This window comes from Mchenga conophoros, linkage group LG13 (genome assembly GCF_057382185.1).
Source record: "Mchenga conophoros isolate Kocher_MC1m ecotype Shallow Benthic linkage group LG13, M_conophoros_male_GT1.1, whole genome shotgun sequence".
NCBI classification, from domain to species: Eukaryota; Metazoa; Chordata; class Actinopteri; order Cichliformes; family Cichlidae; genus Mchenga; species Mchenga conophoros.
The window spans coordinates 5,171,880-5,193,710 of record NC_140538.1 but is presented as its reverse complement, the minus strand read 5'-3'; the positions used below and the strand labels follow the sequence as shown (position 1 = coordinate 5,193,710).

General features: G+C 38.8%; 1 protein-coding gene and 1 long non-coding RNA gene across 5 annotated transcripts in view; one reads left to right on the top strand and one right to left on the bottom strand.

Annotated features, from left to right (window-relative positions):
• The window catches only part of atrnl1a (attractin-like 1a), a 325,280-nt gene extending 313,536 nt beyond the window's left edge, over window positions 1-11,744 (top strand). For all 4 annotated transcript variants that reach the window (XM_085296143.1, XM_085296141.1, XM_085296142.1 and 1 more), the window contains one exon: window positions 10,002-11,744. In XM_085296143.1, the coding sequence (XP_085152269.1) occupies window positions 10,002-10,123 (122 nt within the window). In that variant the 3' untranslated portion in view covers window positions 10,124-11,744. The remainder of the gene's footprint in view (window positions 1-10,001) is intronic.
• On the bottom strand, window positions 640-20,537 carry LOC146560729 (uncharacterized). The gene is made up of 4 exons (XR_014894786.1): window positions 20,482-20,537; window positions 11,775-11,906; window positions 971-1,040; window positions 640-734 (listed from the first exon to the last, which is right to left on the bottom strand). It is a non-coding gene; the product is annotated as an uncharacterized LOC146560729 (long non-coding RNA).
• Between the last annotated feature and the right edge of the window lie 1,294 nt (window positions 20,538-21,831).

Sequence of the window (21,831 nt, the reverse complement as noted above, 5' to 3'; positions counted from 1 at the left end):
CTCCCCCCCCCCTCCCACTTTTTTATTATTTGGTACATAAAGCGGCTCTATCAATGATATTAGTGGATTTAGCAGAGTGCAACTATTCTCAGTTCAACGCAGCAGAGTTCAGGATGGAGAAAGACAGACTGTAGGCTACATTTTCTTCTCAGGCGCTCTCCTGAGCTTAGATAGTGGGTCAATAGAAACAGAGGCACAGCACTATTCACAGCCGCCTTTTCCTGCACTAATCTGCCTATTCAGCAGCACAGTTAGGCCCTTGAATATATGAGAAAAGGGGAAAAAAGAGAGAAATACAGGTACTGTAAGATGTTAAGTCTTTCAAGAGTAAAAATAGAAAAAGCAATGTGACAGACAAAGAGAGAAAGGAAGACTTCAAAGACAGTTTTGATAAGAAGCAGAACCAAGTTTCTAAAATGAATTATGTGTGAAAACAAGTAGAAGATTGGCAATACATCAGTGGTTACAGAATTGTTAAGAACGGAGCCCAAGGTAACACCTCTTTGTTAACAAAAACAGATTTGCACAATAAGACAAATGTTGTAGGCATCCATCCATCCATACTTGTTCCATCCATCCATCATCATCTTCTTACCCAAAGTCAGGTCATGGTTGCAGAAGTCTAAGAAGATATTGTGACCAATGTTTTTGGCTTCTCGTGTAGCATCCTGAGGCATTCCCAAGCCAGATACATCATGTAATCCTCCAGTGAGTTTGGAGTTTAGATCTAGGGGCTTTGCAGGAAAACATGCACAGATGCCAAAAGTACCACAGCTGACTATTTTCTCAGACAGCAGCTTTGTGTTGTGCTCTCTAAAGTTGGATACACCCAAAATGAAGTTCAGATAAAGTACATTTTCATTCTCTTGGTCATAATATAGAGGTAATGACTAAACGTGAAAAGTGGAATACAATCTTGCCTTCTGATTCATGTTTGAAAATCATTTGGTATCATACCACTATTACTTACCCATCTCATGTTCCATTTTACCATCATTCGCAGATTTCCAGATCTGAAGTGCAAATCAGAACCACATTATCTGTAAAAAGTAGAGGCGATTCTGAGTTTCTGAACCCTGATACCCTCCTCACCTCAGCTGCATCTTAATCCTGGCACATCACAATGCCACTAGAAGTTCAAAATCCACAGCACCTTCCACAGGTTTTTGTGGACAGTATCCACAGTGAAATTCTGTCATTCCATAAAGCACATGTTGAATGGATGGTCAAACTTGGGGACAGATTTGGGAGATAAGCCAAACCCCTCTAAAAGGCTTCTCTTTGCCTTGTTCCCTCTCCTGAGAAAGCATCTTTTGCTCATTTTGCTCTATCATTCTCACGTTGGCCCTCTCCCGAAAGGGAAGAAAAATTCAACTTTATTATCCCTGAATAGGGCAAAAATACACCACTATGGAAAAAAAATGATAAGAGTTGACACATTAATAAAACACTTTCCTAATTTAGTTAAGCCTCGTTTGCCATATTACTCCTTGATGCAGTATGATTGTGCAGGGAGCAAACAAAGGATTTATAGAAATATTCTGCAGCTTTATTGAACAGCTTAGTAGATCCACAAAGCTGGTCAGAATGTGCCTAACATCTCTCTTTGCACAATTGTTGTTTGGAAACAACATTTTAGCATTTCCATTGTGAACACTTAAATATTTTAAAAATCCATTTTAAAACAGCTAAGCAGCAGTTTCTTTTTTATTCTAGAAGTAACAATGAAATTGGAAAGCAACTGTCTGTTTTTTTTACCTCAGGACCAAAACAATGGTTCGACTTTCATGTCGTTCTACTACATGTATAGCTACCTGTTAAAACTGTGTCTAGATAGGGACCCTCTGAGACTGCTTTCAAAAGTGAGCAAAAAAAAGTGCGTAAATTCTTGAATCCTTTGTTTAAATGCCAACATTTACAGCAGAAATCAACATCTTTAGGGCCTAGTCCCCAAAATGGTTTGGGTCTCTTTAAGTAATTACACAATGTTAGGGTATGTGAAACCAGAAAATGATCCCCTTGGTGTTCTTCAGTACAGGGCCCTGATATGTACATTTCTAACTCCAATAAAAATAATACCGTGAAAAATACTCAAATCGAGGCTTCTACATAAACATGTGAAATGTGTTTTCAAGCTATGTTCATGGATATACACAAAGAGCAATGCAAGCTGTTACATACTGACAGCTGGACTGATGAAAACAAGAATGCATTTGTTCTGTCAGACGTAAGAACAACAAGTGCAAAATGCAGCTGAAACTGTTTTTGTGTTGACAGGCCAAGATGTTTGTAACACTAGCTCAGCTCATAGAGTGAGACCAGAGGGGTATGCTAGAAAGAAAATGAATAGGTTAACAAGCTTTGTTGAGCCTAAAGCCAAAGTTTTTAGTGTCACAACGATGGCTCTCTTTACCTGGTTAGATCATGATAGACATAAGCTGCACGGAGCAGATCAGATTTAGAGCTTTGGTTTAAAATCCACAGGAAATGCCATGTTTTCACAGATTCTTTTATTTATACTATGCGTTAAGTGTTGTATAGACTCTTTGCTGTAGGAATATGTTTTATACAATGATCTCGTAAAGAATGTTGTCACAGGACTGCATTACAGTAATGGATGCCCCATCAAATTCACCCCCAGAGCAGAGTGTACAATGGTCAGACATTATTAAATGTTAAGGTTTATGACAGTACAATTAGAAAAAGACAAGTAAGGCTTTTTAGGAAGGGATGCCAGGAGAAGGCCTCTTCTCTCTAGAAACAACACAGGAGCACAGTTTAGTTTTACAAAGTTGCATCTGAAGAAACCACAAAAGCTCTGGAACAATGTCCTTTGGACAGATGTGACCAAAGTGGAGCTTTTTGACTATAAAAGATAAGTTTGTTGAACAAAGCCATATGAAAAACTGTCGAGGGTAATGATTTAGACTTGTTTTGTAGTTACTGGATCGGGTACACTTTGCATTCACCTTAAACTCATCTGCATACCAAAGTATCCTGGAGTCAAATACTGGGCCGTCTCTCTGACAGTTCGACTCAGTCATGCAATGTGACACTGATCTGTGACACTGTATTTTACTATCACCACTGAATGGAGCAGAGCTTTACAGTCACAGCAGTGCAAACTGTGTATCACACTATTATAGAAATCTTCCTGTTTTCAGTTGGCAATGCAGAAAATGTATCAACGTTTATATGCTTGATCCTCATCTGCTGCCAAGTCTCTTTTACATTGCTCAAACTACAGCTAATAGAGAAGAGATTAGAAAATTGATCAGTTAGAATGGTATGCTATTTATCACTAACAGCCTTCAATGAATAAAATTGATGCCTGATTAAAGCGAGATTAAATTAAACACATTTCCATGTCTCCTTTATTAGGCGGGAGGGTGTGAGACCCAAAACCAAGTAAGCTTTACCGTTTATAGTTGTGACTAAACATTAGCACCAAAAGGACAGAATAGAAAAATAAATATTAAGCCAACTTTTATTTATTTTTAATTTACATGCTGTTCTTATGAAAATAGATTTAAGAGAGAAAAGTGAGCTCTCTGTGTTTTGGGCTTCAATGCTAATTGTTCTTAAAGATTTTTAAAGAGCGAGACAAAATACTTCTTGGATCTTATTCTATACCCAATGATTAAATTTCTATCGACCTCATTTAACTGTCTGGCTATTATAAATAAGCACATTTCTCAACATGAATTTTTATAAGCAGACTGAGTGTCCTAAAAGGATTGCTGTAGCTGTATTGTCCTTTTCTTCCACTCTGTGAGTTGACCTCTTCAAACCCTCCTCCCTACACCCCCACTGTCACCCTCTGAGTGTCAGACTTGAGAGCTGCATGACAGGAACTGGAGGGCAAAGCTTGGAAACTCAGCTCCATTGACCCAGAATGGATCTCCAATACTTTGATCCTCTCCATCTTTGAAACCATCTAACCCACTGGGATACGCCCTCCTGTCACCCCCCACTCCTCCATCTGTCTGCTTGTTGACTTTTACCCATTGTGTGGCATTTACACACAAACAACTCCTGTATTTATTGTGCAGGTTTGAATGATGAAGTCTTAACCCTTATCTTGTTTTTCCTTTGCCACTTGCCTTTTGTTTTGCTCCAAAATGCGGGCGTACTATTAAATTGATGGACATCAGTTTAGAAGTGTATACGGATCAAGTAAGAGATTCAAGGTCTTGCTGACTTTATAATTTTATCAGATACATTTAAAAGAAAAACGCAGCAAAGGAAAGTCGAGGCAAAGTCAGCTCCCCAATGAGCACCACTGCTTGAATTCATGTAGCCACTAAAATGACTGCTTTTCAACTTTAAAGACACATGGTTTTGGTTGTTTTGTTTTACTGTTGGGCATACTGGTCTGCCTTTTTGTCCTCTTGGCTCTAATACACTTAGAGATATTTAAATGTAAATTTGTGCACTTCAGATCTCTTAGCAGGCGTGAAGAAATCCACCACCAAATGCTGTCATGTACTATTAATGTAAAGCATCCTAGATATCTGAATCCCAACATGTGTACTTCAAAGCCACTGTAGCTATGTGTCATGTTTACTGAAATCTGTGTTTCGTGGATCTATTAATATTTGAATATCAGTATGTTGCTGTTTGACTGACTTTAATTTACGTTGGCTTCATTGAATGCTGATAGCTCTGTTCTTCTGTTTACCACTGCTCTGCATCCTCAGCACGCTTCCCACTTTCATTCAAGGGTAAACACAAAACCAAGCTTTGATGTTTCTTATATAGGAGGGCCTCACTGTGAGTTTTGTGACCAGGTTAGCAAGCAGGCTCCGCCTGTCACAGATGTTTTCCAGCTGCAGTCCCAGTTTTCCACATCGGGTCTGTGTCGATATGTGTTCCTGGGGAATTTTGTCTCCTGCTAATGACCCTATTAGTACATCAGGAGTTGGAGGGGTCTGTGCATGTTAGGGGGGTGAGGTGGGGTGGGGGGATTAATGATGCGTCAACTCACCTGACAAAACAATCACGTTAATGTGCTCTGTTACCACGGCAGCAAATGAGCACTTGCACTCACCTGCAGCATGATTTGATTACTTTTGACCAATTTAATTTTGCAAATGGAGATGTGTGTGTTCACCTGGAAAAATCAACACAATTATGATGGCAATTTGTCAGAGGTGAAAGCTTTTTTGATGGAGGAATATTCAGATATCACGTTAGAAAATTAATTCGGTTTGCTTTTTCACTCTGTGTGATCTTTCATTGTGAGGCCATGTGTTTGATAATGTGCAGATGCAGTGCATGTATGTAGGTAAATGAAAATGGCTCAATGTTCCACAGAAACATTACATTCCTGCTGCATGTGTCTTTTTATAAAGTTCTTGTGGTAAGCAAATAAGTTGCAAACAACCAGGTAACAAACCTGTGACAGCAGATTTAGGAAATGTGAGAAATGCCTCTTATTATCTGTTGTGCTCATGTTTTTCATTTGATTATTTATCAAACACTTCTAAACCCTCAAGTTTCTTTTCTCTTCTCATTGAGGGGAATTTAATTTAACCTCCTAAGACCCGAACTCTTCCACGGCATGCATTTTTAATTTCTCTTTGATATTTGGGCATATTGGGACCCGATGAATGTAAAAACAAAGAATTACCAGATTTTTTTTTTCTACCTGATTTTTGTTTCTAAGAAAAATGAGAGCCATATATGAGGACATTCGTTTAAAATTTCAATAGAACAGTAGCAGTATAATGTCCTCATAAGTGGATATCAGTAGGGTTGGGTATCGTCACTGATTTCTAGAATCGATTTGAATCAGGGAAATTTTGCCTTAGACAGTCAGAAATATTATAATTCAGTTCATGCAGCATTACATTTCCATATTTTTATATCTATAAAAAGAAAGCTGACACTTGCCAGATTTTATCAAATGCCTTTGTGTCAAAGTAACTGAGGATAAAACTGAGGCGATTTTCCTGGCCTGGGATTTTATAAAAATATTCTGCAGTAGATCAAAAACGAAAGAAAACCCTTAATCAACATATGAACATTACCTGCTGCTGAAGTGAAGCAGAGCAAAGTTACAGAGATTTGATTAGAGACACACCTAAGAGTTTTGCAATTTTGCATAGTTTAAAGTTTAAATTTGTTCAGTATTGAACAGCAGAAATTAGGCTTTCTTTTCGGAAGTAAGTAAAAGAAGAAAAAAAAAACAGCGGCCGATAGCGCTGTAAACAACGGTAGACTTGTGCAACAAGCAGGTGAATAATGCAGAAAACAGAGATTTTTAGACGGGAAACTGTTCTTGAAGTACACAGAGAGAGAGAGAGCTGTGCATGAAGTGTGATTTTTATCGTGGTGGAAGCAAAACAGCAAAAGTCAGAGGGAATTCATGACGATGTTTATGTGAAGCATAGTTTGGATCTTCTTTTGCAGTCAATATTGTTTGGAGAGAGATAAAACCTGCAGCTTTAGAATCAGCGCAAAAAGGGCATCAACACAAAGCGCGAACCCACCGAAACATCAGAATCAGTGAGCTGTCGGCTTTCAGCCCCGACCGTGTCCGTGCCTTCGGGTGAGAAATGCGACATGTCACTGATTCTGATGCGTCGGCGGGTCCGCGCTTTGTGTTTACGTCTTTGTGCAGAATCCGTGTTCCTGCTATCATTTACCGTTTTAGCTGTTTGGTGGTTGTTGAAATTTTGTGAGGTTTAACCTGAGATTCTGGCGTTTGGGGCAAAATAAATTTATATTGAAAAATCGATTCAGGATTTTAATGAATCAATATCACCTTATCCAAGCCAGAATCGATTTTAATCAGTAATCAAAACCCACCCTTTGATATCAGGCCCCTGTAGAGTATTTTGGTCTAAATAACCCAAAATGTGATGTCCACATATGTGGATGCCAGGTCGTAGGAGGTTAATGCAATAAATATATCTTTTTGCTGTCCCAACAATCTATGAAGCCTTAAAGGATGTGAAAGGACTTGTTTAAGCTCTTTTGTTGAGGTTAAAGACTTCTCAGATTTAAATGAATTAAAGAATACTGGAATCTGTCTTTACTATATTCAATAAATATTGTTTTAAAATTCCAATTTAAGAAAAAGAGGAAAATCCAAGCACACAGCTCAGCGTTATCAGTGGCACTGCATAGAATAAGCATACAAGCAATGCAGCAATAGCATGGGCGTGTATTTACTCCACAGACATGCAGAGAATCTGCAACAATCCTTGCTGGAGTTTAAAGCAAATTACAAATTACCAAAAGTCCAAGACAAGCCAAATCCTGTATGTATGGTCGCCAAACAAGCATACCTATGAAACTATTGCCAACAAAAAACAAAGAGCCGTAATGAACCATATTCCGACACACCATGTGCTGCTAGCTGATCATCTGCCTCCAATGTTTTTTGGAAGAACAGAGCACATTACCGCTCGCTGCCATGTTTGCTTGTGTCAGAACTTGCAAAATACTCATAATACTGTGCACAGGTGAATGCACACTTAAATGCATAAACTTGCAGAGTCATGTACACACTGTCACGCACTGTGTAATCAGCTTTCCCCTTTCCACCCACTGGAGAAAAAAAAATATCCCAAGAATCACTTGAGTGTGAAATGCTGAAAACATCCTGCATCCAAATCATATCAAGAGCACGGCAGATTCCCTTTGCTATTTGCCTGTTTTGTTTATTTGGCTCCTGCATGCCGGCAGATTGAGCACTTGTCGTAATGACCATGCATTGTCAGGCCCACGGATGTCGGCAGGGAGAGGACTGGCTGTATTGACAAAGCTGCCATGACTCTAAAACCACATTAACAGTACAACTGCCAAACTAACACAATGCTCCGAGGCATCTGATGCTTGGTGCATCCATCCTGATGTCTGTAAGCCCTGCTGTGGAAACCGTGGCAAACTTCACTCACAGAAGATGTTTTTAGAGGTGTGACATCCTGATGGATGGTGAGAGGGAGACAGAGGGAAAAGAAGGAAAAGAGACACAATGGCGGGAAGATATACTTCACTGACCTGAGCGCTATCCCCGCTGCCTCCTACTGAGTTCAGAAAGATGTTGATAAAACATTTTTTGGATGTTGTGAAGAGGTGCCTATTGAAAAGATGATGCATCGCCACATGCTAAGGAATTTCACCTTGATGTTTTCTCCCATAGGGCCAGATTCACTAACTCGTACCACCAGCACCAACTAGCATTAGATATCGTTCTATATTTACAAACAGAGTGCAGTGATGGACCCTCTGTCAAACGCATCAGGTTCCTTCCTCAATGCACAAAATATAAGATGGAGAATATTTAACTTAAGCAAACAAATTGATTTACTAACATTTGTGCCACACAATTTACATAATTGTGCCAACATTTATCAGATATTTTCAATTACTGAAGCCGGTGTTCATTAAAACGACTCTCTCTGCCAGGCTACATTTAATTACATTAAATGTAGGCCTACATGCAACATACGTATGACCTATATTTATATGTTACTGATTACAATTAACAAGCTGTGCCTTTCTTGTTAGTAAATTACCTGCAGCTGAATATCATCTCTTAGTTTGTGACCTAAATTGCACAGGTCTTGGCAGTTACATTGAAATGAACTCTGACTTTATTTTGAAAACAGCAAAACTTTTGTAAATTACCTGCAAAACTAACCACAACTATCATTACTATTTCTAGATTGTGCTCACATGCCAATTTGCCCCATCTAGTAAATCTGGCACAGCCTCTTTACTTTCATCTGTCCTATTGTTTATTTTTACCATCAGTAATAGTTTAATATTAACATTACTGGAAATCATCCCTGAGAGGGTTGCATCAGGAAGTACTTCTGGCATAGAAATTTGCAGAATACTATGCAGATTCATCTGCTGTGGCCAGAAAGAAGCTTTATTAACATTATTAGATAAAAGAAATAAATCACAGTCCTCCTTTCACTTTGGGGGTCACCACAGCATCTATTTCCATCTAATCGTATCTGTAGCATCCTTCTCTGTTACACCAAGCCTCTGCACATCCTCCTTCACTACATCCATTCAACATCTTTTGTCCAATATAACTATTATCCCTCCTGTGCAAACCAACCCTCATGCCCAAACCATTTCCAAAACACTTGACTTGAGCTGTCTCGCTGATATACCCACTTCTGTTCTTGTCCATTCTGGTCATTTCAACATCTTCAGCTGTGCTACCTTTAGCTTGGCCTTCTGCCTTTCTGTCAGTGCGACTGTGAATATATGAAAGTCCAAACGAGGATAAAATAGCACTTCTCTGATCAAACTCAAAAGATACAAACAGGGACTTGCTTTTCTAAGGACTATAAAAATAGAAGGTACAAATTTAGATCCTTGCAGAACTCCACTTTGAACTCCACAATTTAAGCACTGAAAATAATTACTGGATATGGAAAAGATTTAACCATGTGAGGTATAAGTTATCATTGGTGACAGACCCAACTCTCCTTTACTGGCTATAATGACATTTTTAAAAAGAATGTCTTTTCAATCAGTCTTGTCTTGGCAGGATGTGTTCTTACAAATGAAGATATTCTGCATTAAAAAAAAAAAAAGAATTTTAGCCCTCTCTCTTTTAGGGACTTCTGAAAAAGGGTTATTTTCAATTTTGGTAACAATTAGCTGTTTCTAGCTGCTTGTAGATAAGGAAAGACACTATGCCACTTTACTATCTAGAGAGATAATCAACCATGTCAGTTGCAACATGTATCCACCCTTTCTTGGTGTGAAGTGATATTCTACGATAAATGTATCAATGTTTTGTACTACTTGTCTACATCCCTTTAATTATTTCTGTATAAGGACAAACATGGGTTTATAACAAATAACACAGGCACGTATAAAAATCTACTCTCAAAAAGTGGTCGTAGTTTTACCTTGATCAAGCCGTATTTATCTCACCTCTGTCTCAGTAAAATTTGAGCCCATCTAAAACAGCATAATACTGCCCATCTTTCACTGATTACCCTATTTTGTCTCTGGGATTGCAGGTATCGCCATAGCCAGTGCTCTGGTCGACACGTCACAGCAGCGAGTGATGGACTTGAAAGAAAGAGCCCTGGGTCTGAAGCACCGCAAACACATTGTGCACCATCAAGGGACCTGTGTATGAACTAAGTGCCCTCAACGAGGTACCACCGCATCCAAAATGTCCAAAGGGGAATTTCACTGGACACACTATTTTTGACTTTAGACACAATGGAGAATTGTGAACACAAAGGCAAAGCCTGCAAAAAAATAGGGTTGGATGATCCTTGACCTTAAAGTGGTTTGGAAAGAGGACGGATATGGATTGAAGCATACAGATGGGGCGAAACTACTCTCTTCACAGGCACCCAAAAGGGGTAAATGGTACTTGTAGTCATATTCTTCCTTGGACCAGATACAAGGTTTTTGTCATTGTCCCTCGTCTGTATATTTTCAGAGAAGTACTTGCAAAGTGAGAATGTCTCTCCACCACAGCTTTCTTTGAAATTTGCCACGAGGAGCTGGCAGACCTTTTCCATTTTCATGCCATGTGGTTTTGTCTCTCCCGGGTTCTACAGTCTGCCATATTGACAGAGAAAATAAAATAGAACTTGTTTTTCACCAAACAAAACTAAATGACTTTGACCTCCAGTCAAAAGATATTGATAGTTGATATAAAGTCCTCCTGATTTACAAACCCAATGAGACTCAGGAGCAAAACCAGTAAAGAAGAACACCGATTTAACTAGATAATTGCAAAAGTCTTTAGTTGGCGGAGGTCTATTACAATGATTCACTAGAGGAAAAAGTTTAATTTGCTAATTTTGAAGTTGTGAATTCAAAGAAATGCATTTTTGCTATGAAGCTCATTGGATGCAAGTAAAAAAAAAAAGTGTTTTATGAAATATGTGTGGTTTGTTTTTCCCTACACAGTTGAAGTTATAGGTTTTAATATCTGCTCAGGTCCTCTGTGATGAAAAAGGTCCATTATCTGTAGCTCTGGGCCTTATATACACACATTTGTATATGCACTATAAGTGAAATGCTTTACCCGTACATTAGAACCCTCTGTGGAATTTTATTATGCAACTGATCTTCCAAACATGATGTTTATTCTGGGCTGCGATGTAACCTCAAGGTCGGTATCACACACAAACTACTGATGGTGTTCATATGCCTTTTTTATTTTTTCATTACTGTGAAGCTACCATATACATCCTCCCTCGTGATATTTCAAGTCTGTTTATCCGTAACACAAACTTTAATATAACACATCTCAGTATATATTATTTATTAAAAATGCAAAATGCGGTTTAACATTTTTTAATTAACTCACAAATGTTTGTTTTTGTTTTCTTTTTTTAAACAGAAACTGTAGATAATTAATTTTATAAAGGAAGTCTGTGCAGTAATCACATTTCTTTGCTTGTGCCCTCAGTGTCTTTATTCATTTCTAACTCTTTATTTTGTACATCACAGAACGTTTCATGTGATGTTAAGATGGTTTCCCTTTATCTCTCGTATCAAACCTCCATTTAATGTTGTAAAGTCACCTTTATCAGCTGCACTGCATACAAAGTAACATGATGTCTTTGATGCACATGTATTACCTACTGTTTTCTTTCAGGCATTTTGATGTAATTTTGCACCAATTTGTTGCTGAGATTTGGATTTACAAAGGGCAGCTCACCACCGTGTATTTGTCCATATGAGCATTAAATCTGCACATTTACAATTTAAAAAGAATAAATGCTTCTTTGTGTTGATATTCAGTCTGAAACTGTGTGTACTGTTACCTCTGGTGTTGGGAAACCGCATTGATTGGTGTTCTCAGGATGTCAGTCAGGTCAAATGACAAGATCAGCCAGAACTACAGACAGTGTCATCCAACACTGTTTCTAGAGTTACACAACGACTCTCACAGCATCCTGTGAAACAGAGTAAAGTTAACGTTACTTTAAACGTAATGTATCGCAGAAAAATGGTGTTGAATTTCCACGATTTCCATGTGCTATCAACATCCTAGGTATCTAAAGCACCCCTGCTTTACTAATATGTACCAAATCTAATTATTAAAGGCTTCGTTAAGTTAGAAATGCTTTTTATAAAGTGGATTCCACAGGTGTACCTAATATAGTGGCCACTGAATTGTATCCTGTTCACTTTCTGTTCTCTGTCTCTGTTTTATAATGTCCCTGGTTACAACCATCACTGCCTCCTATTTGTCATAATGTGTGTGCAAAGGGGGGACATCGAGAACAAGCACTTCCATTACATTTCTCACCATACAAGCCAAATGACCTGTTTAATATACAAATTAAACAATAACTACATTCCATCCATGTGTACCTCCCTGCCAGAGCATCACAGTAAGATGTTGTTTAATAAAACCTGGATATGGCTCAACATTTGTACAAATACTATCGTTTTAAAATAAATCCATGTCTCCTTCTGCTGCACTCATAAATGGCTCCTGTATGCTTTTAAATCGACTATATCCCTTTGTCATAAAGCGGTGGGGGTTGCTTGTTGAGGTGATCCCAGAATCTTCTGAATTAGACACTTTTATGCAAATGTGGGGCTCTAAACAGAAGAAAATGCCAAAATATATCCTTTCTAAGGAAAAGCCGTGGGGGATCTAGTGGCTACACTGCTCTAATGCCTGGATGCATTTCAAGATCATTCACAGTCTGTAATACAGAGGTAAAGACATCCAGTTAAACAATGTTTTCATGTCAGTAATCATTTATATATTCCTTCTTTTACCTTAAAATAACCTTAAGAACTACCAGTTTATTCCACTGGGCATTTCTTTCATGTTTTTTAATGTCATATTTATGTCTAATCAAACAACTACATTAGGGTGTACATCTTAATTGGAGCTTAATTGCAGAAAACTATGAACAAAGGCGTAATTGTTATATTAATAGAAGCAATTTAACATGCTGTTTGACTGTTTCCTTTGAAAATCTCATCTGGAACTTGAAAGCCCTCTGAACATTACATTGGGTCAACGCTGCTGCTGTCACCACCATTAGTGACCAAGAGGAGATAAGTGCTCCTTTTTATGCTCTTAGCTCACTGTATTTTCTTCCCTCAAGATAAAAGGCTACAGTATTTAACATTAAGTGGATTGCTGGCATCTCCACTCCACTCAATACCCAAACGTCAGGGGCAGCAGGAAGTGGTTCACTTTCCCTTTTATCTTGATCTGAGATGTTTTTGAACTGGTTCTGAGTATGAAGAGGGCCTGTGTTTTTAGGGTAAAGTCAATGTAAGAAGCTCAATAAATGACTGACATCCCCCACCACGACAACACGCAGCACCAAACAGAATGCAAACATGCAAAGTGTCTCAAGAAAGAAGGGACACCTGTCTAAGCAATAGCTTTCTGCTACTCTTAAGCTCAAACTGCTTTACAACTTATACATGCAATTTACCTGTCATACACCCAGGAGGATAAGATGGGTAGGAAAACAGACAACAAGAAAACACATATAATGTATTCTTGAATATATACATGCACAGTGACTTAATTACCAGTGAATAATGATTATACGCCATCTGATTATATGCAACACATGTATTCTCAGGTTATATTTCACACCTAACAGAAGACAAATGGAACTAAAAGCTGATCCACATTTTGACATTTGGCTACACAATACCATTGGTACTTCACATATGATTTGACATTGAATACATTATAGAAAACTGCCACAACTATCATGTCAATTATTATTAAGATAGCTCTCTGTCACTCACTGATGACATCAAAGGATTGCTATCAGCATGCCAGTAACAGAAGGTTTTCAGTAACAGAGCCTTTTTAGCATCATTTAGGGTGTCATTGGATAGCCCAAAGTGATGATTAAAAGGGTTAAGGATGCAATGTATTGATAACAGCCTCCTTTTTGAAGCCAACTACAACTGCTAGTCGGCCTCACAGCTGCTCAATAAATGACTGTTTGCCACGGTCCTTGAAAACTGAGGTTATCCAATTATATCTTGATGCATCCTCAATTATCCAGGTAAGTAAATCCCAAAAGGTTGATTCTGATCATCTTGACGTAAAGTTTTCAGTGGTAGAAATGTTTCTTCACTCATCCAAGTGGCTTGTTCAGTCTCGGCTGACTGCGGGTTTCCCCAATCTTATAAACAGTACATTTCCATAATTACTGAAACCAGCCCACTGAATGAATGCGCTGTGAGGTCAGTTCCTTGATCATTAATATGCAAATTTTCATGACCATTGATCAACAACCATTGATCAAAGACCACTGATCAAAGGCCATGAGTACCATTCACAGAGAGTTGGGGAATGGCTGCAATCACAGCATTGTAAGATGGTGAAAGTAGCCTTAGGCCTCCTCGATTCAGAGATGGTCTTTCCCCTCACATGTTTCTGTGGTTTCTTGTTTTCAGTGTGCTTCAAACCCAAAAACACGATGTCCCAGCTATAGCAGCCGGATAGCATAGTGGTAAGACCACATGTGTTTCGCGTGGGGTTCGCAAGTTTGATTCCTGCCTTGTGCATCTGTATCCAGTCCTGTATCCCCATGGCTAAAGATTGATGAATTACAATAGACATGCTAGGGCAAGGGGGAGTCAGGACAACAGGTCGGGGGGGAGATATGATCACCCACCAGTGGATGAGGTTAGCCAACTTTGGGGCCTTAGAGGTGGTAGTTATCAGTGTTGGGACTAACGCGTTATTAAGTAACGCGTTACAGTAACTACGTTATTATTGTGGTAACGAGCACGGTAACTAGTTATTATGCCAAAATCAGGAACGCGTTACTCGTTACTGGGATTTAGATAGGGTCGTTACTCGTTACTTCGTGTGGTGGCATCGCGGAGTTTCCACAGATTCAGTAACATTAGCAAGTGGTGGAGGCAGCAGGTGGATGAAGGAAAAGGGATGCAGAAGGAAAAGAGACCCGAGGCGGCCGCCGGTCCAAGTGTGAACTGAACTTCAGGTAAGAAGTTATGACCTGCAGTCTCTCTGGGTCAGATATAAACCAAGTTTAGGTGGAGTTTATTTTCGTTATTCTGACTTTTTCCGTACTGCGTGCTAGCTAGCATGACGGAGTTTCTACACAGCTGGGTGGTGCTATGAAGTTAATGATGTTGAACCTTATTTTGTTCATAAGTTATTAGAGTTGCCAACCGTCCCGTCTGGTATTCAGAGAAAATATTACGCGTTTCTTATTGAGGTGAAAAGGAACAGTTTGTCCCGTAATTCAGCTACAATGAAAAAGGCACAAAGCTGGAGTTACTCTGTGTCTTTACGCTGCACAGCTGCCTCTTCTTCTCTCATTCTCCCCCCTCCCTCTCCCGTTTCTACTTCAATCATGAAACTGATCAATGATCAGCTGATCGGCTCTCTTGTTTGTTTATCGCCCACTTTGCGCCGAAAGAGGAAACCAGCGGATGTCGCGCTACACAACAGCAGCACGTTTGATCAGCTGTTGTTAGAATTTATTTAATATTAATTTCTAGTATCAGCTGATGTTTGCTGGAGCCACAGCTGTAAAAAAAAGCTGCTGGTCATGATATGGTTTGGTTATCTGGTGAGAGGGAAACATGAAGATGAAACCAGGAGACGTCCTTACTGAATCATCAGAGCTGAGCAGGTGATGGAGAAACAGGTTTACCTTTTAGGTGACATGAATGAGTTGAAGGGAAGTTATGAACTGTTTCTGAGAGACAAATAACACCAGGATCCTTTTTTAGGTAGCTGACAGCTGGTAACTGTGCAGGTGCGGATCTAGCAAAGTGTGGCCAAGGGGGCATGTAGGGCATTAACAGGGAATGGGGGGCACAAAGAAATACTCTTCTTTCTTATTCTCATTTAAAATGTCTCGCTTTTAAAAAATAATTATCTGAATCTTACAACAAACGATTGATAGATTGATGCATATATACCATCAAAACAGTGTACATCACTGTCACAACAGTGTTTGTTTTCATTCAAAGGCTTTATGATTTTTCCTATAATGGCGGCCAGTTTCTAGTCAAAATGCCCGGGCCAATTTTCTTTCCCAGTCCAGCCCTGTATGCAGCTCATCTGCAGTCTGGTGTTACCTACATCTTCCTATTCAGAAGGCAGAATTTCTGAGTTCTGAGTACAATCGAAAGCACCACGACTGCAGTTTTTGTGTTGGATGTAAAAGGCGCACATGACTCTGTGACGTAGGCTAGAATCATGGCAGCAGTCAATGACGGTCCAGGCGTGGGATTTCTCTTGTGGAAATATGCACGTTATCATATCCTTTCTATTGGTAGGTGGCACAGTGCACTTGTGGCAAGTAAGCAAGCTAGAAGACTGGCAACGTTATGGAAGAAACACATTAACAAGAGAATTCTGAGTAAAACCAAAGTTACTTTCCCTAGTAACTAGTTACTTTGAAAGTAACGAGTAACTTGAAGTAACGGAGTTACTTTTGAGAGAAGTAACTAGTAATGTAACTAAGTTACTATTTTAAAGTAACTTACCCAACACTGGTAGTTATATTATTAGTTTGAGTCCTATTTGTTACTACAATACCTCCCAAACATGTGCTCTTGATGCTCAAGCTTAAATATGATAACTTATCATTAAAAAAAAACTGCTACTACTTAAATCCCCTTTGTTAACTTTTCAGTTTTATGTCAGAGATGATTTTCAGCTCGGTGGAGATAAAGTTTCTAATTTAGAAAGCTCAAGGTCTAAATTTAAGACATAAGTAGAACATTTAGTCTGAAATGAGTCTTCTATTAAATTAGCAAAAATCAATCACACATCACCTCTGCCAAGTCTGCATTTTGTCACATACACACACAGTCTCTGTTAGGAGCCTAGTGCACACAGTGCAACGCTCTAATACAATGTCCTCGTGTCCTTTTCAGAACATGTTAAGTAATAAAACTGATTACTTCTTAAGGTCAGAACTCTGGTTTTTCTCTTTTCTCCTTCAGCTTCCCCATCTCTCACTTCTGTCTCAATGCACCATCTCTGCTGCCCTCTTCCTGCCTCCTTTCTCACATCCGCTTGGCGTCACCTCCTTCTTGTTGAGGACTCAGGGTCAGCTGAGCCACATCCTTGTGATTAATGCCCCGTCCAGACCTCAATCTTTATGCCATTACGGGCCAATTGTGGCGGGTAATTCGGGCCACAGTCTGAGGACGAGTAACCGAGTCAGGCAGATGAGGGTAGGGGGTGGGTGGGGAGTGACGAAGGATTACAAAGCACACTGCTGTCCTCTGTCCACCTCCCTCCACACACACATAGGCGTGCGCGCACACACACACACAACCAAACCAGCGACCAGCCAGTAAGTCAGCCAGCCTCAGTGACGTTGTGAAGAATGTTGGCCCTGTCAGCGTCGTCCTTTACTCAATACCACCACGCACTGCTCTGTCATAAGTGGCCTTCTGCACTAACAAAGAGAGTATTTTTCCCCCCTCACCACACAAAGTGCAATGATGTGGATGAAAGAGGAGTGAAGCTATTGATGCACTATATCAGCTTAATTTTGTGAGCAATAACCAGAGAGACAATAAGCAGGAGGGTCAGCTGACAGGTCGAGGTGACCGGTTTCCTGCTTTGTCAGAGTTTAACTTCAGAAAGAAAACATTTTGTGTCATCGTGTAATCTGTGTTCCCTCTTGTTCTATCAGTTTGTCACCCAGACTGACTTTATGTAATCATCTAAAGTTATTCAAACTTTTCTCTAAATAAAAAAGCTAAGTTAAAAAAAGTTCAGCAAAACCTTGATTTCATCCTTTATGTTTAGATCAAACAGGTTTCTTCAATATGCTTATAAAATAATCCCTGTTTTGCATTTGTCTACAGCTTTTACGATTTTATTTAGCAAGGTTAAGGCATTTGAGAAATGTGAACTTTTTGTAGTGTGCCATCCCATATGGAAAAGAAATAGAAAAAACGTATAAAAGACTTGCATCAGATGTGGCCTACTTCATATAGTGAATCATATAAGGTTTATATGATTTACACATGAAAGTGGCCACTTTCATATATTGTTTTAGTAAGTATACAAAACATACAAGTTTCATTTATATAATTTCTCTAGGGATCACTATTGCATGCTTTTCATACAAGTTTCACACAAGACAGATACAAACTTTATAAGATTTATATACTTCTGTTCCATATGAGGTAGCACCATATGACGATCCCATGTACCACCTGTCTTCTCAAATCTGCTCTGTTTACACTCAAATCTGCCTGACAGAAGAACAAGCCTCAGCATTATGGTCTGGTGTAGGTTCTCAGTCATCCAGGACATGGTAGTCTAAGAGCTTGGGAAAAAAGTGGTACAAAAGGGTAACCGTGGAACATGCAAAGAGGAGGCTATTAAGCAGTAGAGAGTAAGACACCCAATATCACGGCAAAGCATGTCATAGGCACGTCTCTTAAGCGTGAAATGAACACATATGCTTCAGTTGCAGATTATATTTCAGTAAAACAAAACTTCAAATCTTATTCAAGCCAACATGAAAATAGTCATAGGAAAGCATAAACAGACTGAGGAGCTTGGGGAAAAAAACGACTGGACTTCTAAGTTTCTTGAACAACAGAGCTCTGGTTCTTTAGACTACCATGCCATGGATGAGACTGAGAACCTACACAGACACATTTAAAGAGACATTACTAACACATTTGCATATAAATACACACCAGCCACCTAGCTTTATTGTTTCTGGCTTAAAAGGAGCTTAGAATTTATACCTTCCTTGGTGACTAGTGGCTTGTTGGCTTTAAATATATTATCTCCCTATGCTGGTACTGCAACTTAAGCATGCGTGTCCATTTCACTCTTAGGAGAGACAAAGCGTGACATGTACACAACGAGCCAGCGTGTCTACTGAATACTGAGGAGTCTAATGAGGTTTAATTAAAATGCGCCACCATAAAGTTTTGAGATCAAGAATTCTTACACTGTATTGTTGCAGAGCTGTTAGAATTGTTCTCGTTTTCTTGGTTTTAGTTTCAGTTAATTTGCTTGTTTCCCCTTTAGATTTTAATCTTTAGTATTTATTAATTTCTCTTTTAGCTTTTTTCTAATACTATAGTTCTGCGTATGTTAGATGCAAGGTGTAGAAAGAATTTGTATTACACACTTGTATGAAGGCCTGTTAATTCACTGTCATGGCATCCACTGATGCCCCCTCAGACTGGTTGTGTTTACCAACACAGCCAAGACAAAGACCAAAACAAGGACAGTTTATATACACTTCTATTTATTTTTGGAAACCAGGGGGTATTCTTTCTTTTTATCATGACTCTAGCGTCAACAAAAATTGTACTAAAAAAACCTTTGAAGCTGCTGTGCATCTGCAAACCACTTTGCAACCCTTCTTGAAATTGCTGACTTTTACACTGTCATATCCATTTTAACTGATGCCTGCTCTGTGCTGATCTTGTTGCTGCCCCTCCCATCTTTATGTCTATGCATGTAGAAGGCAGTAGGTGCCAGAACAGAACATTTCTCCAAAATATAATATAGGTCAATAATACACATTACAATGTTCTCAAACCCCAGTGCCAAGTCCTAGAGGCCAGTCTGTGACTCCCTGGCAACCCCAAATCCTTGTGATCTCTAGCAACTAACGCAATGAAGGAGAATCCACATTTTTTTAACCAGCAAACTTGGTTGCCAGGTGGTCACTAAGTGGTCACCCACTGGTCTGTATAACTTGTGACTGGGACATGAGAAGACTGTTATTTGTTTTGTTATTTATTTACTTCTAATTATAAAATTATAAGTAAGTATACTTATATTAATAAATATTCAGGAGCATAATTCTCGGACCAGCCTACCTCGTATAACACCTGACTTAACACATGAGTTTATCAGTAGTTTGTTGACATACATTTTTTCTTCTTCTTCTTCTTCTTTTTGATCTCTTAAAATGTTTATTCACATCTCACTAACACACATTATTGGTTGTTCCGTCTTACAAGAGAATTAAATGAAGAAAAAATTCAGACATTAAAGTTACAAACAAAATGACCAATTATACCGGGATTATAAAGACGCACAGATGATTACGACAAACACATCTATTATTATTCATAACCTATTTGTCACAGGGACATGAATTGACCACACAGGAGTTTACTGCACTGCAGTGCAATTCCCTCATGATACATTAATAGCTGTTAATTCATGCTGGTGTCAGGAGACCCGGTGTGTTTATGTTAAGTTTTATGATCCTCTTATAAACTGCCCATTAATGAATAGAGCTTTTGTATCGATGAACTATAAAAATAGATAATATCAGGAGCCTTGTTATGAGTGTGAGCGAATGAGGCTGCAGGATGATTGTCAATTCTAACAATGAGTCTGGTTCAGGTTTATTCTGGTTATAATTCATATGCATCACCTATCTTAAAAGTTATTGATGCTAAAGTGAAAGTGTTTATTGTACCACAAATCTCTATAACATGTGTGCCTAGAGAAAGGAAGGGCAATGCAAGAGTGTGTAGAAACCTTACCTGTGTTGAACTCTGGAAAGGTCGAGTCAAAGAAGATTAAAATGTTATCTGGACCTATCAAGGTGGATGAGTTGGAAAACAAACAATCCAGTCAGTTCTTATGAATGCAGAAAACACAACCATCTGTAAACACGCTTTAATGCTGGTCATTTTCAACATGTGGTTGAGAGGGGACTGACTCCAATTTGGTGGCTACATGAACTTTTAGCACCTCCATGTTGGCTACATGCTTCATCTGTGGGGGTTGTACCTTGATCCTAACAAATGACAAATTCTGTGGCCACAAATCAGAAATCAGTCCAACAACTAGTAACTGTTTGAGAGATGAGGCTGAGATGGAGATCTACTTTGTCTCGAAATTAAAACATTTTTAAGAAGATCAAATCTAAACTGTAGTTTCAGATTTCATAGAACTTAATGACCTCTAAAAATGAAAAATGTCTGAGGAGGGTCAGATAGGACACCTCCTGTTACTTAATATATACAAAGATATTACAACCTGAGGGACAGAACTATTATTTAATGGGAAGCATCTTCATTTCATCTCAGCCAATATGACCAAGCAAATCTCATATAAGACTTTCAAACATTAAGGAAACACACAAAAACATGTGCAGAAAGCTTCTACACTAAAAGAACTTCCAAATGGCACCTAGCGAGGTAACCATGCAGATTTTGAAGCCAACATTCAAAATTTAGATTGTACCCATGGCCACACTCTAAAGTCAGTAACTATCATGCATTCTTTGCTTCTTCATTCAAAACAACACATTTTAGTTTGCAGTAGGTTTATTGATTTGGACCTATTTGTAAGCGCATCCATTTAGTTTCCATATGCATTTATACCAATTCATTTCTTTTTTGCTTTGTGACTAATCATTGATTCTCTTACCTGCCATGTGCCCTGGGAGTTGCCAAACAAAAGATGGCAGCCAGGGTTTAAAGCACTTAAATACATAGAGGGGATGATTGGACCGCACCACCACTTCCTGCTGAAGGGGGAGAATGTGTATTTTCTTTGATTTAAAAAAAAGCTTTTGTATTTGATTCAATATTTGTCTTTAGGGTTTAGTGGTTTTGATTTTCTTCTTTGGTGTTTAATTTATTGACAAACTGGACTGTACTGCATCGTTTTTGTTGTTTACGACTGTGTTTTGTTTAGTTACCCCCTGTTGCGTCATAGTGGTCTGACCTGCCTTGTGTGTCATTTCCTGTTTAGGTCGGTTATGTTTGGTTTGTCAAGTTCACAGTTTCGTTTTGTTTCTTTGACCTCTTTTATGAGCTCAACATTTATTGTTTTGTAAATATAACTTTTTGGGTTAAATAAATGAAAACCCTCTTTTTCTAATA